The sequence below is a fragment of the Artibeus jamaicensis genome, unplaced genomic scaffold (assembly GCF_021234435.1).
Source record: "Artibeus jamaicensis isolate MK-2021 breed Jamaican fruit bat unplaced genomic scaffold, CSHL_Jam_final contig_60, whole genome shotgun sequence".
NCBI lineage: Eukaryota > Metazoa > Chordata > Mammalia > Chiroptera > Phyllostomidae > Artibeus > Artibeus jamaicensis.
Window position 1 is genome coordinate 10,692,099 of NW_026521900.1, and position 14,216 is coordinate 10,706,314.

The 14,216-nt window shown below is 47.0% G+C and overlaps 2 protein-coding genes across 6 annotated transcripts in view; one reads left to right on the forward strand and one right to left on the reverse strand.

The window, feature by feature from the left end:
- LOC119060028 (zinc finger protein 182) overlaps positions 1-14,216 on the reverse strand; it is a 104,618-nt gene that overhangs the window by 69,864 nt on the left and 20,538 nt on the right. The window lies entirely within an intron of this gene.
- Positions 1,007-9,319, forward strand: FTSJ1 (FtsJ RNA 2'-O-methyltransferase 1). Of its 5 annotated transcripts, none has more exons than XM_037159870.2 (13): positions 1,008-1,283; positions 2,837-2,995; positions 3,271-3,340; positions 3,425-3,515; positions 3,866-3,944; positions 5,460-5,512; positions 5,597-5,650; positions 5,742-5,844; positions 5,947-6,030; positions 6,964-7,067; positions 7,157-7,354; positions 7,578-7,619; positions 8,759-9,319. In XM_037159870.2, exons 2-12 carry the CDS (start codon positions 2,875-2,877, stop codon positions 7,608-7,610), a joined length of 990 nt encoding a protein of 329 aa, XP_037015765.1. In that variant the 5' UTR covers positions 1,008-1,283; positions 2,837-2,874; the 3' UTR covers positions 7,611-7,619; positions 8,759-9,319. The 5 variants fall into 5 exon arrangements, with proteins under 5 accessions (XP_037015760.1, XP_053526568.1, XP_037015765.1 ...); XM_037159874.2 differs by having other exon boundaries at positions 6,970-7,067; XM_037159865.2 differs by having other exon boundaries at positions 1,007-1,283; positions 5,460-5,650.

Consider the following 14,216-nt stretch of genomic DNA (forward strand, 5'->3'; position numbering starts at 1 on the left):
CTGATTAAATCCCAGTGCCAATCTTCTTCTGCAGCCTCATTTCTTGCTCCTCTCACAATTGGCCACAGCTGCTGCATGCCAGGCAGGTGTGGCCCTGTGGTGTGGAGCCAATCATCTCCAAGCTCTTCTGGACCCCATTACCAATCCCTATTTGGGGCCCTACTGGGAATCCAACCAGCAATCTTTCAATTCTCAAGTCGGTGCTCAATCCACTGAGCCATACTGGCCAGGGCCAGACCTTTAACTTTTTTAGTGCAAGTTTTAAGCCAGCCCTGTGCATTGTTCTTGTGCATCTAATTTAACACACCTTTGAAATATCAGAAGTGATACCCTTCAAAAGGGATATTAACCCTCAAGAGAGCACATAATCTTAACTAACCTGTACCAATCCCTGCCTTGCTTTCTCCAATCTTCCATGTACATTTTCTCCTTAATATCAAATGCATAAAAGAAGCTGCAAAACTGTTATCCTCTGGAGCATTTGAGATCCTCCTCCCCAGCATGTTGTCAGTTCGACTCAAACTTATAAAATCTTCTACCGGTCTGGATGTTTCTTACATGAACCCATATTTACTCCTCCAAATAACTCTGAAATCTGTAATACTTATTATCCCCATTTCATAGATGGACAAACTGAAGTTCTGGAATGGTACAGTTCGGGCAGCAATATCACTTTGGGGAAGTGAAATTCAAAATTGCAACCTAGCGTGGAATGCACTTTAACCCACATTCCTTCCTCTCACGTTCAAGACTCCAGCGGTAATTCCACTTCGATGCACGCCTAAAATGAACGGGTGCTGTCGTTCTCATTGCATTTTGGGAAATGTAGTCTATAAGCTCAACGAACCCCTCTGTGCACGAAGGGAGGAGCGGGGAATTAGCTACACACAGCCGAAACCGAGGAACAAAAAAGCAGCAGACCAGTTTTCGCGCCTCGCAACGTTTCAACTACGCATGCGCGAGTCCAGCGGCTTTGGTCGTGCCTGTTGCATTCTGGGAAGCGCAGTTCTCCAGCCCAGCGAGGTGATACCAGGGTACTGGACTAATCCTCTTAAGTTCTTAAGTTCCGGTCGGGTCCGTATCTCGCGCCACCCTGGGTGTTCCACGAGGATAGACTTGCCACACTGCAGTAGCCCTTAGGCGTGCGCGATAAGGCATTCGGATCAGCTAAGAACAGAAACTTGAAGCCCTAAGATTTCTCACCAGTTTGCGCTCTTTACACGGCTCCGGCTGCTGGCTGACCGGCCTCCTTAATTCCGCTTCTCCCCACTCCGAAAACTAAGGTAGGCCCAGGTGCTCGGAGGATGTGGGTCCAGGCCAAAACAGTGGAGGCACGACTGCACTGTCCCGCCGGCGAGGGAAAGAGCTACGTAGTCTGGGCGGCTGACACCAGGGAGGCTGCAGACCCAACCTTTGGGTGTAGAACGGGACCACTATTGCGGGGTGGGCTGAGGGGGGAGGTTGGGAGTGGCAGGGGTCCAGATATCAGTGGAGCCGCATTGAGGGGGCTCTGAAGGCCCCAATAGAGACGATCGTTGAATTAAGATCGAGGAGGGAGCTAGGATATGGCCAGAGGACTGTTAATGGAGGAGGAGGCTGCATGGGTGGTACGGAGGTCTGGTAGGGCTTCATAGAGGAATCAATAGGGGCTAATGATCAACGTGATCGTGGGGACTAGTGGGGGGGGTGTTCATTGATAAATGAGGGGGTGGTAGAGTGGGCAACTAAAAAATAATGGAAGGCAGATGGGGATGTGATCCCTGAGGGATTGGTGGAGGTATGATTTCAATAGGTTAATGAAGAGTGGTGGGCATAGTAATGGAAAGGATAATGATGAGGTTATGGAGGGACTAGTAGAGACCACTGGGGGTCATGGTCAAGGAACTAATGGAAATAGTGATCAAAGAAGTGAGAGTGAGAGGTGGAAGACATGTAGTCAAAGGCTTTTAATGGGTGATCATGGCACGGTCATCAAGGAATTAATGGTAACAGTGAGCAAAGAAAGGATAATAGTAAGGTTTTGGGGTGTGATCATCAAGTAATTGTTGGGAGTCCAGGTGGGCAGTGAAGGGAGAATGGGAAACTGATCACTCAGAAGTAACCTGAGTGTGTGATAATGAAGGAATTTCAGGGCACTAATGGTGTGATCTATGAAGGATTAATTGGAGGGCTGAGTTCATGGGGGGGCTGATAAATCATTGTAATTGAGAGCTTAATGGGAAGCTAATAGGCCATGATCCTCTAGGCATTAATGGGTACTGATAGCATTGTAGTAATAAAGGAATTACTGGGGACCTAATCACTGCAGGAATTAATGGGGAATGGGATAGGGAGAGAGAGATTAAGGGGGTGGGGAGTACAATGAGGTAGTATTGAGATAATGAGGATGAAAGCAAGGGATTAATGGGGGAGCTAATAGGGATATATGAATCTAGGGGCAATGAGGACAGCTGGGGAAACAGTGAGAGGTTAATGGGAAGAAGATGGGCAGAGAAGGGTTGATGGAGTCACAGGGTTTAATATACAGAGTGACAGCAGTGGATTTTGACAGTCAGTAATGCGTCATCTGTGAGATAAGTGTTGGGTTGGAGGATCTGTGGGGTGAGTAATGGGCTCTTTGGGGGTTCTGGTGGGGTGAGTGGTGGAGCCTGAGAGTTCAGTGCTGGGGTTCTTCAGGCTATGTGAGTGGGGTCAGTGACTGGGCTCCAATCTTCCGATCTGCTGAGTGAGCCCTCATGTGGGTCAGGTGAGCCCAGCTTGGTTTGTGTGTTTTCAGCTGCCCTGTAGAGGTAGGTGGTGGCCCGTTCACCCAGTTACTGATACAGGGTGGCATCAGCTTACTGTTGGCAGGTCCCTGGGCAAACAGTGTGTGAGATGGGACGGACGTCGAAGGACAAGCGGGATGTCTACTACCGCCTGGCCAAGGAGAATGGCTGGCGTGCCCGTAGTGCCTTCAAGCTGCTACAGCTCAATGAGGAATTCCAGCTCTTCCAAGGTCCCTAGCCGGCTGGCAAGTCCCTAGGGGATGGGGCAGGCACAGGGAACAGACAAGTGAGCTAGGTCTGCAAAGCAATGTGTAGTGGGTGGGCTGACTTGGGGGGGTCTGTGGAGCAGGGGGCCAGGCAAGAAGATGTAGATACTCAAGAGGAGTTGGGTGCCTGGGCAACAGATAGATGTGGGTGCTCCCCTGGGGAGAGCAATGAATTTTGCAGAGTTCCCAGGTTGGAGAGGTGAGTGCAATTGACAGTACACCTTCCTGTGTGTGCTCAGGCGTGACACGGGCAGTTGACCTGTGTGCAGCCCCAGGCAGTTGGAGCCAAGTGCTGAGCCAGAAGATTGGGTGAGTGTGGAGGCCCAGATGGGGGCGCCCGGGGGGGTGGGCTGGAAGTAAAAACTGGGCTGACACGGGCCGTGTTGTCCACAGGAGCCAGGGGTCCGGCCATGTGGTGGCTGTGGACCTTCAGGCTATGGCTCCACTACCAGGTGTATTACAGATCCAGGGCGACATCACCCAGGTAAGAACATGGCTGGGAATGTCGAGGTGTTTCCTGGGCAAAGATACCCCAACCTGGGGTCTACAGACAGTGCAAGAGACAGAGAAACAGACTGAGAAAGATTCAGAGACAGAGTGACTGAGAGAACCCAAGGATGTAACACAGAGGCAGAGAGACGGAGCCAGCAGAATGTCATCCCAGAGAGATGGCAACAAATTATGGGACTGGGTCCCCACAAACAGAGTGTGGTCTTAGGCAAATCCTGAGCATCTGAGTGACCCAGGGCCTGCAGCAGGTCCATGGGCAGGTGGGGTTAGAAGGCCGCAGCATGGGGGGACCTTGGGGCCACTCATCCACCCTCTCTTCCATAGCTGTCCACTGCCAAGGAGATCATCCAGCACTTTGAGGGCTGCCCTGCGGACCTAGTGGTGTGCGACGGGGCTCCTGATGGTAAACACGGGTTGGGAGGCCAGGTGGGGGACCCTGCGCGTGTCCTTTCTGTATTTCCTGTTTTGTTGGCAGCTTCTTTCCCACTTTGACTCCCTACCTCTCCTCATCTGTCAGCTGTTCCCCACATCTGGCAACTTCTCCCTGCCTTGCTGCCTGCTCTCTGCCTCTGTCTTCTCCCTCCTCACTCTCTACCACTTCAATTTGATCTGTTTCCCACCTTCCCGCTTCTCTTATCTCCTCTTATCTCCTCTTATCTCCTCTCTATGCTCTCTGCAGCTCTCAAGTCCCTCTTACTGCCCATTCATTTTAGTCAGTCAGTCAGTCAGTCATCCATTCAACATATGTTTACTGAGCACCTATCATGTGTCAGGCACTGTCGTACACATTGGGAAAACATTTGTGAATAAAATTCCACTAAGCTTTGCCCTCATAGAGCTGGTGTTCTAGTGGGAGCAGATAGAAAAGAAGCATGATTGAGCTCTGTGGCATATCAGAAGGTGATAGCTACCATGGGGAAATCAGTGAATGGGGGGAAGAAGGAGTCCTGTTGGAATGTTAAATACAGTGGATGTGGAAGGCCTCGTGGGTGTTAGCACAAAAGACCCAAAGTGAGAGAGTAAGCCAGAGGACTGCCTGGAGGAAGAACAATCCAAGCAAAGGGACAAGCCTGTGCAAAGGCCCCGCCCGAGGTGGGAGGGTGCTTGGCATGTGCAAACACAAGTGTAGAGATCAGTGTGATAAGATCAGAGTGAGGAAGAAAGTGATAGGAGGTAAGGTCAGTGAGGTCACAGGACACAGATTCTTGAGTGGATCCTTACGGGCCACAGTGAAAAGTTGGGCTTTTTCACTGAGATGAGAACTCAGGAGAAAACTGTGAGAGGGTTATGAGCAGCCAAGGGCCATCCCTGTCTGAGTTGTGACAGGATCCTTCTGGCTGCTCTGAGCAGTGTGAGAGGCAAGGGTGGAAGCCAGGGGCCTGGGGAAGAGGAGGCCACTGCAGTAGTCCAGGTGAGTGATGACAGTGGTGATGCATAGGGTTGGTTCAGAAGGTCTTTTGAAAGTAGAGCCAAGAAGATTTGCTAATAGCTTGAATGTAGGCATAAGGAGAGAATGGAACTTGTCAAAGGTAACTAAGGTTTTTGGCCTGAACAACTGGAGGCATCAGACGAGGTGAGAAAGATGGTAGGGAGAGCACATTTGAACGGGAAGCTTAGGAGTTTGGTTTTGGACAGGTCAAGTCTGAGATGTCAAGTCGGATCTGAGTCTGGGGTTAAGAGTCTGGATTGAAGGTAGAAATGGTGATAAAGAGACTGGCAGATAAGGTTGTTTTGAGCATTAAAATGAGCTCCTAGGAATTACAAGCTCAGAATATGCATCTAGTTGACAGATAGTAATTCACATGCAGAACCTTACCAGTAAGAGAGCCTGGGAAATGTTTTTAGCCTTCTAACCTCTCTGGGACAAGAAGATAGCTAGAACTGGATGGCTCCCCTAATGCCGTTCCTCTTGCCGCAGTAACTGGCCTCCATGATGTTGATGAGTATATGCAGGCCCAGCTCCTCCTAGCCGTGAGTAACCGTGGTTGCCCCTACCTCAATTTATCACCCTTCAGCTACCTCCGCCTCAGCCTTAGCTATCTGTCCTGCCCGCAGGCTTTGAACATTGCTACACATGTTTTGAAGCCTGGGGGCTGCTTTGTAGCCAAGGTAAGCCTTGGGAAACCTGGCGGGGGACAGAGACAGGTCCCTGAGGGTCATGCTCGCTCACGCCTTTTATCTCTGCCTCCCCACCCTGCAGATCTTCCGAGGCCGGGACGTGACGCTGATCTACAGCCAGCTGCGTGTGTTCTTCTCCAGTGTGCTCTGTGCCAAGCCTAGGAGCAGCCGCAACTCCAGTATTGGTCAGTGGGGAGTAGGGTCAGGCAGGCAGTGCGAATCTCAGGGACCTGTCCAGCCCCTGGGTGGAGGTGACAGTCTGCCTTCACTCCACCTTTCGCCCACAGAGGCCTTTGCTGTCTGTCAGGGTTATGACCCTCCTGAGGGCTTTCTGCCGGACCTGACCAAACCCCTACTGGACCACTCATACGGTGAGAGCCCTGGGCCCTGTCCCTGGGGAGACTCTACGCCCTTGTGGGATTTACATCTCAGGAGGGCTCACAGCCCCACCCCCTGTTAGAGACTGTTCCTTGTGGGAATTCTGTCCCTAGAGGTTCCTCGGCCCCGCCCTCTGGTGGAAATTCACCCCCCCCTCCACTCCATATGGATACTATATCCCAGGAGGATCTTCAGCCCAGTACCCTCGTGGTAACTACACTTGGACATGATGAAATTCTGTCCCAGGGGGGTCCTGAGTTCTGCACCAAGCAGAGACACCCACCTAAGGAGATTATAACCTAGGAAGATTCAGTCACTCCCGCAGGTGAAAACCTTACCCATGTGGTAATTTTGCCCCACGAGTTTCTTTCACCTGGCTCTTAGTGGGAAAAGGTACAGTGCCTGCTCGTGCAGCGAGCAGGATTGAGATAAGGTTTGGGCTATATAGAAAGGCAGGTAGACATAAAAGTGCAGTGTGATGCCCTGGCCAGGTGGCTCAGTCAGGTGGAATGTCATCCTGTACACCAAAAGGTTATGGATTCAATCCCCAGTCAGGGCGCATACCTAGGTCACACCGGTTCAACCCCTGGTCTGGTCACATATAGAAGGCAACTGATCAACGTTTCTCTTTTTGAGAAACGTGTCTCTCTTTTTGAGACAACGTGTCTCTCTCAAAAATCAATAAACATATCCTCTGGTGAGGATTTTTTTAAAAATATTTTTTTAAAGTGTGGTGCAAAAAAAGTCAGGGGTGGGGGCAGTGTTTTAGAAGAGGTGATTTGAAGCGAGTGTAGAGTTTCCGGTGGAGGAGTATGAGAGAAGCTGGTGGGTGTGTGGGGAGGCCTTGGTCCCCATGCTTCAGCCTGCGCTATGCCTGGTCCCAGGCATCCCAGCCCTGTCCTGTCTTATTTCTCCCTGCTTGTCAGATCCAGATTTCAACCAATTAGATGGTCCCTCCCGCATCATTGTGCCATTCGTGACCTGTGGGGACCTGAGCTCCTATGATTCAGACCGCAGTTACCCACTGGACGTGAGTGCCCAGCCAACAGTAGACAGACGGCGGGGGGGGCTACCCAAGTTCCCAGGTCCTTACCATCTTCCTACCGTGTGTCCCTGCAGCTGGAGGATGGCTCAGAGTACAAATACACTCCACCCACACAGCCCCCCATCTCGCCACCATACCAGGAGGCATGCTCATTGAAGAAGAAGGGGCGGCTGGCCAAGGAGATCCGCCCCCAGGACTGCCCCATCGACACAATGGACACATTGCCCAAGCCCCTGGCTGCCCCGCAGTGCCACACCCTGCTGGCCTCTGAGGTCTGGAGACATGTGGCCCAGGACCTACAGTGCCCTTTCTCTGCGCCCACAGTGACCCCTCCCCGTACTCCTCTTTCTGCCTCCAAATCACGTGGTTTGGGGGGGGGGTCAAAATTCTCTTCCCTGCCTCCCAATAGCTATAAAAATCAATGGGTAAAACCAGGAATAATGAATGGGAATACCTTAGCCAAGTATCTGAGTCCCTTTTCTTTTTCTTGAGTAGGTGGAAGACAGCGAAATGAATTGTCCACCTTAACACATTAAGGTAAATCTGCCTTTTTATCAAAGAGTTTGAGTAAAGGACGCCTTTAAGAAAAGATTAGCAAATTTTTCCCCTTTGACATTTTCACATCAACTGATAAGATTTCAGTCAGCAAACCTTTACTGGGCATGTGACATTGTATGTCAGGAACTGCTTTAAGCATTTTACATATTACATAGTGAGGCATTCTATAAGCATTTATGAAGCCCATACAGTGCGCTGGGCATTGTTCTAGGTTTAGAGGTAGAGTGGGGAAAACAGATAAATCCCGTGGCCTTCGTAGAGCTTCTAGATTGAGAAAGAGGTAATAAACAATAACACCGAATACAGGCATTCCCCCCCAACACACACACACACGCACACGTATGTACTCACACCTAGAGCTTGCACTTCACTGTATAGTTACATATGTTATACTTAATATGTTAAGTAATGGACATGAAAACATTTTAAATAAATTTTCTGTAATTACAGAAATTCTGGGGGTGGCAGCATACACATTTTAAAGGGGTTGTCATAGAAGGCCTCATGGAGCTAATGTTTGAGCAGAGACTGCAAGGAAACAGGAAGGGAATTCATGTATTTGTGTAGGGGAGAGCATTCGCGGGAGGAGAAATAGCAAATGCAAAGGTCCTGAGGTGGAACTGGGCCTGTTGTGTGAGGGAGCAGTGGGGGGCCAGTTTACCTGTAGCACAGCGGGCCAAACCCAGCAGTGCTGGAGGGCTTCTCATCTTCAGGGCCTCATGTGTTAGAGGACATCCCTTTCTGACAGTGGCTTATAAATGAGTACTAGGATGTTCCTAGCTGGCAGTATTTGTAGTACCCCCCAGACTAGAAACAGCCCAAAGATCCATCCACTGTAGAATGGATCATTAAACTGTGGTGTATTCATGGTGGAGAATTATTGGCAATGAAAATGAACATCCTACAATTACATGAAATAATGCCCTATATTATTACTCATTAAATGGAACATATATATGTTTTGTGCATTTTTTTCTGTATTTTCTGGGAAATACAGAAAAATGGAAAGTATGGAAAAAACTTCACAAAAATATTAGGGGCTGAGTGAACAATGATTAAGTAGCAAAAAGCAGGAAAATACATTTTTGTTTAAAACTTTTTCTTTGACCTTTTGATAGCTGGTAATGTGAGACAACTCAGAAGCTGTTTGCTGTCAGGAGAGCCAGAACTTGTGCTGATGAACTTGTTTTTCAAATGTGAGCTCACTGATGGGTCCAGCACACAAGCTCCAAGTGGGAACCTGCAACGACCACCATGGACACAGCCAGGAAGGAAACGTCAAGGAATGTTTGTTTCCACTGGAGAAGGGGTTTTTGCGTGAAATCTTGCCTCTTCTCTAATTCTTTCAAGGGCTGTCCCATGTCTGGAATTTGCCCCATAGTCTGGGGTTCTTAACCTGAACAGAAATCAGGGGTATCCATGAACTTGATGGAAGAAAAGATTACATCTTTATTTTCACTAGTATCACTGAAATTTAGCTTTATTCCCAAATACAAATTCCAGCAGTAAATCATGATTGTAAAACCAGTGCCTGTGACTTTTCCACCAATACAGATCAGTTCATTTTTATGGTAGGGTTATTGCAGGCATCTGGAAATATTGTTCACATTTGTCACTACTTGAAGTCATGGAAGATCTTACAATTTGATCTAGTAATAAAAAATTTATATATTACTGCATCCCAGCGTTATTTCGTTTTACTACAGGTGGTCATATTTTTTCCAGTTTCATTAAAATGTAATATATGAGTTATATATATCATACTATATATTATATAATGTATAATATGTTATGAGTTATATATTATATAATATATAACACAGCACATTGATTTGACATGTGTGTATATTGTGAAATGATCACAATAAATTTAGTTCACATCCGTCAGATCACATAGTTATACATGTTTTCATCTGATGGGAATTTTTTTAATGGCAACTTTCAAATACACAATACAATATTATTAACTATAGTCACCATGCTATATATTACATCCCCATGACTTAGTTATAACGAAGTTTGTCCCTTTTGACTATTCACCCATTTCTCCCACCCCCACCTGTGGCAACCACCAATCTGGTCTCTGTTTCCCTGAGTTCATTTTCTTTAGATTTCACATATAAGTGAAGTCAAACCATATTCGTCTTTCTCTGACTTATCTCCCTAACCCTAACCTTCAAGTTCATCCATTTTGTCACAAATGGCAGTTCATTTTTTATGGCTGCACATCCTCGCAATCTGTTCTTAGGAGTAGGATTGGCATACGTGCAGCTTTTGCATTTCACATTGCGCCACATTTTCTGTGGCCATCTGTCGGCAGACACTTAGGTTGTTTCCATATCTTGTCTGTTTTGAATAATGCTGCAGTGAACATAGGGGTGCAGATACCTCTCTGAGATCCTGATTTCATCTCCTTTGGGTAAATACCCAGAAGTGGAACTGCTGGGTCATGTGGTAGTTATTTAACCCTTTGAGGAACCTCTGTACTGTTATCATTGATTTTCGTAGTCATCCTGTGTATTTGAGTATGTTTTTGCAAGTGCATGCTTTTTAAAATATTCTGTTAAGAGGTCCACGGGTTTAACCAAATGCCAAAGGGTTCCCCAGAACAATTTTTGATGTTAAAAGCTGTTCCCTTAAAGAAATGTCAGGAAGTGTGTCTTGACTGCAGTCTTGAATTTCTCCAGTTTGGCAAACAGGAGCTGACAAACTCGGCAACTACTCTGGCAGAACTGGTTTCAGCAGCTCCCTCCCATACCTTTAGAAACTCAACATTCTTTGTCCACGTCCCAGTCTGTATCCCTACGGTTTTGGGGGGCACGCCACAGCATATTAATCCAGGGTCCTTCCCACCCAGGTTACTGTGACTACAGGAACGCAAGGCAAAAAAAGGCTCTGTGACCATTGGAGCACCCACGCCTGATACCATGCAAATTCAGCAGTATCAACACTGCAGGCTGTGAGGCCCCAGTAGCGTGCATACTCCAGTCTCTGTTTTCATAGGAGTGTTCGCATCTAAGTTTGCACGAATATGAACACAGCCTCTGCGACCCCGCCAGTGTACTCACATTAAGCTGTGTGTCTCTAGTTGTTCCATCCCCATCTGTACGCATCTTGCATCTATATACATGCAAGTGGCTACAACAGAAACAATGTCTAACCACCCGGTGGTGTCTACACCCCCGAGGGTGTGGTCCCTGAGGGACCAGCTGGTCCAGGCCATCGCTGACCTCAGTAGTGCCCCTCTCCATCTGTGTGGCCCTTCTCGTGGATGCCCTAGTCTTGTGACTCCAGGAGTGTCCACACCTCTCGGCGTGACTTCAGAACTTTCCATGCCAGAGTCAGTTTGTCCACAGAGGTACTTATACCTCAGACCAAGTGTCCTCAGTGGAATACTTACTTTAGTCTGAGTGACTCCTGGAGTGTTTCCACTCTAATCTGTGATGACAGAAATGTTTATTCGCCAGTGTGTGTGACCCAACGCTCTCTATAACCCAGTCCGTGTCACCCCAAAAGTGTACATGGCCCAGTTAATTTGACCATATATTTGTCAATTCTTTATATTATAACAATGGGTGTCCATCCCCCAGTCTTTGTGACCTGAGGGGTCACCGCACTCCAGTCATTATCACCCCAGGGATATCTACAACATAGTCTGTGTCACTACAGGAGCTGTGATGTCTGTGTGACACCTGAAGTATTCAAAACACAATCTGGTGACCCCATAAGTGTCCACATCCCGAAGTTTATGACCATCCGGTTGTGAAAACTCCAGTCTATGTGACCCCAGGGATGCTCACTGTCAAATATGTGAGTGTGCAGTAGTACCCCCATCTCAGTCTGGGTGACTTCACCAATGGCCATATGTCAACCTTTGTCCCAGAGGAGTGTCCACCCTCTCCGTGTGACCTCAAGCATCTCCAGACCCCAATGCATGTCCTCAGGGGAACAGATCTGCAGTTGTGTAACTGCAGAATTATTCACACCCCAGTCTGTTACCGTGCGCTTTCCACCTCCCCCAGTCAGTATCCCCTAAGAATGAGCATTCCTCAGACCATGAAATGCCAGGTGTGGCCACACCCCAGTTTATGTAATCCCAGGAGGGCCCACAGCCAACCTTTGTTTCCAGAAGCGTCCACACAATAGTCTGTCTGCATAACTCCAGGATGATCAACTTTCTGTGTGATCACAAAAGGGGCCACCGCCCAGTCTGCGCTATAGCTTTGGCTGTGTAACTTCCAGGGTTTTACACCACAGGCTGTGTGATCAAAGCAGTTTCCATGCCCTGGGCTCTGTGACCACATCCCAGTCTACAACTCCAGAATTTTCTACCTGGTGTGGGACCAAGGAGTGGCCACACTAGTCTCAATGGCTCCACAGTCATTCACTATGTCATCTGTGTGGCCAAAGGAAAGTAGCCAAACTTCATTCTGTATGATGCCAGGAGTGTCCACATCCCAACAATATTTCTACACAAATGTGTCCTCCCCCATGTCCCTATGGCCCCAGATGGGTCCAGCAAGTTTTACCTTGACTGTGTACACATCCCAAAATTTGACCACAGAAACATCCACAGTCCAGCCTGTGTGACCCCAGGAGTGTCTGCCCCATGTTTGGTGACAGTTCAGAAGTGGCAACAATTTAATGTGTGTGATTGCAGGAGTTTCCCCACCGTAGTCTCAGTGGCACCACGAGTGTGTGCATCTCCAACTGTGTGACCACAGAGGTGTCCACACTCCAATCTGGGTGACCCCTGCAGGTGTCCACTGCTCAGCCTGTGATTTTCCAAGGGTGGTTTTGCCCCAGTCCAGCCACTCAAGAGTGTCCACTCCATGAGCTCAGTTGGTTAGAGCATCATCCTGATATGCCAAGGTTGAAGGTTTGATCCCCAATCAGGGCACATATAAGAATTAACCAATGAATATGTAAATAAGTGAAAAACCAATTTGCTGTTTCTCTCTGTCTCTCTGTCTCTCCTTCTCTCTTTCTCCCACTCTCTAAAGTCAATAAATAAAAAATATATTTAAAGCCCTGGCTGTTGTAGCTCAGTGGATTGAGCGCGGGCCTGCAAACCAGACAATCGCGGTTCGATACCCAGTCAGGGCACGTACCTGAGTTGCAGGCCAATTCCCAGCAGGGGACACATGAGAGGCAACCATACATTGATGTTTCTCTCCCTTTCTCCTTCCCTTCCCCTCTAAAGACAAATAAGTGAAATCTTTAAAATATATATATATATATTTATTTATTTAAAACTACAAAGAAAATTACAGGCCAATATCACTGATGAACATAGATGCTAAAATCCTCAACAAAATATTAGCAAACTGACTACAGCAATGCATCAAAAAGATCATACACCACGATCACGTGGGATTTATTCCAAGAATGCAATGATGATACAATATTTGCAAATCAATAAATGTGATTCACCACATAAACAAGATGAAGGATGAAAACCACATGATCATATCAATAGATGCAGAAAAAACTTTGGTAAAAATCCAGCACCCATTTATGATAAAAGCTCTCACCAAAGTAGGAATAGAGGGAACTTACCCAAACATAATAAAGACTATGTATGACACCCACTGCCAGCATCATACTCAGTGGGCAAAAAAGTACAAGTGTTTCCTGTAAGATCAGGAACAAGACAGGGATGTCCGCTTTCACCTCTCTTATTCAACACAGTACTGGAAGTCCTAGCCACAGCAATCAGACAAAAAGAAATAAAAGGCATCCAAACAGTAAAACTGTTTTTTTTTTTTTTACTGATGACAGAACCCCAAAGATTCCACCAAGGAATTACTAGAACTGATAAATGAATTTGGCAAAGTAGCAGGATACAAAATTAATAGTCAGAAATCAGTTGCATTTTTATATACCAATAACGAATTAACAGAAAGGAAAATTTAAAAAACAATCCCATTCACAATTGCTTCAAAAAGAATAAAATACCTTGGAATAAACCTAACCAAGGATGTAAAAGACCTGTACTCAGAAAATTATAAGACACTGAAGAAAGAAATTAATAAACTCAAAAAAGTGTCAGCACATACCGTGTTGATGGATAGGAAGAATTAACATCATTAAAATGTCCATATTCCTCAAAGCAATGTATAGATTCAATGCGATTCCTATCAGGATTCCAATGACATATTCCACAGAACTAGAACGAATATTTCAAAAATTTATATGGAACCACAAAAGGCCCCACATAGCAACAGTGATCCTGTGAAAAAAGGACAAAGTTGGAGGAATCATACTACCTAATATCAAGCTATACTACAAGGCCATAATAATCAAAACAACCTGGTACTGCCATAAAAACAGACACATAGATCAATGGAACAGAATAGAGAGCCCAGAAATAAACCCACACCATCTTGGCTCAGCAGATTAAGTTCCAGCCTGAGGACCAAAGAATTGCTGATTTGATTCCCGGTCAGGGGGTTGCAAGCCAGATACTCGGTGGGAAGCATACAAGTGGCAACCGCACATTGATGTTTCTCTCCCTCTCTTTCTCCTTCCCTTCCCCTCTCTTTAAAATAAATCAAATCTTTTAAAAAATAAACC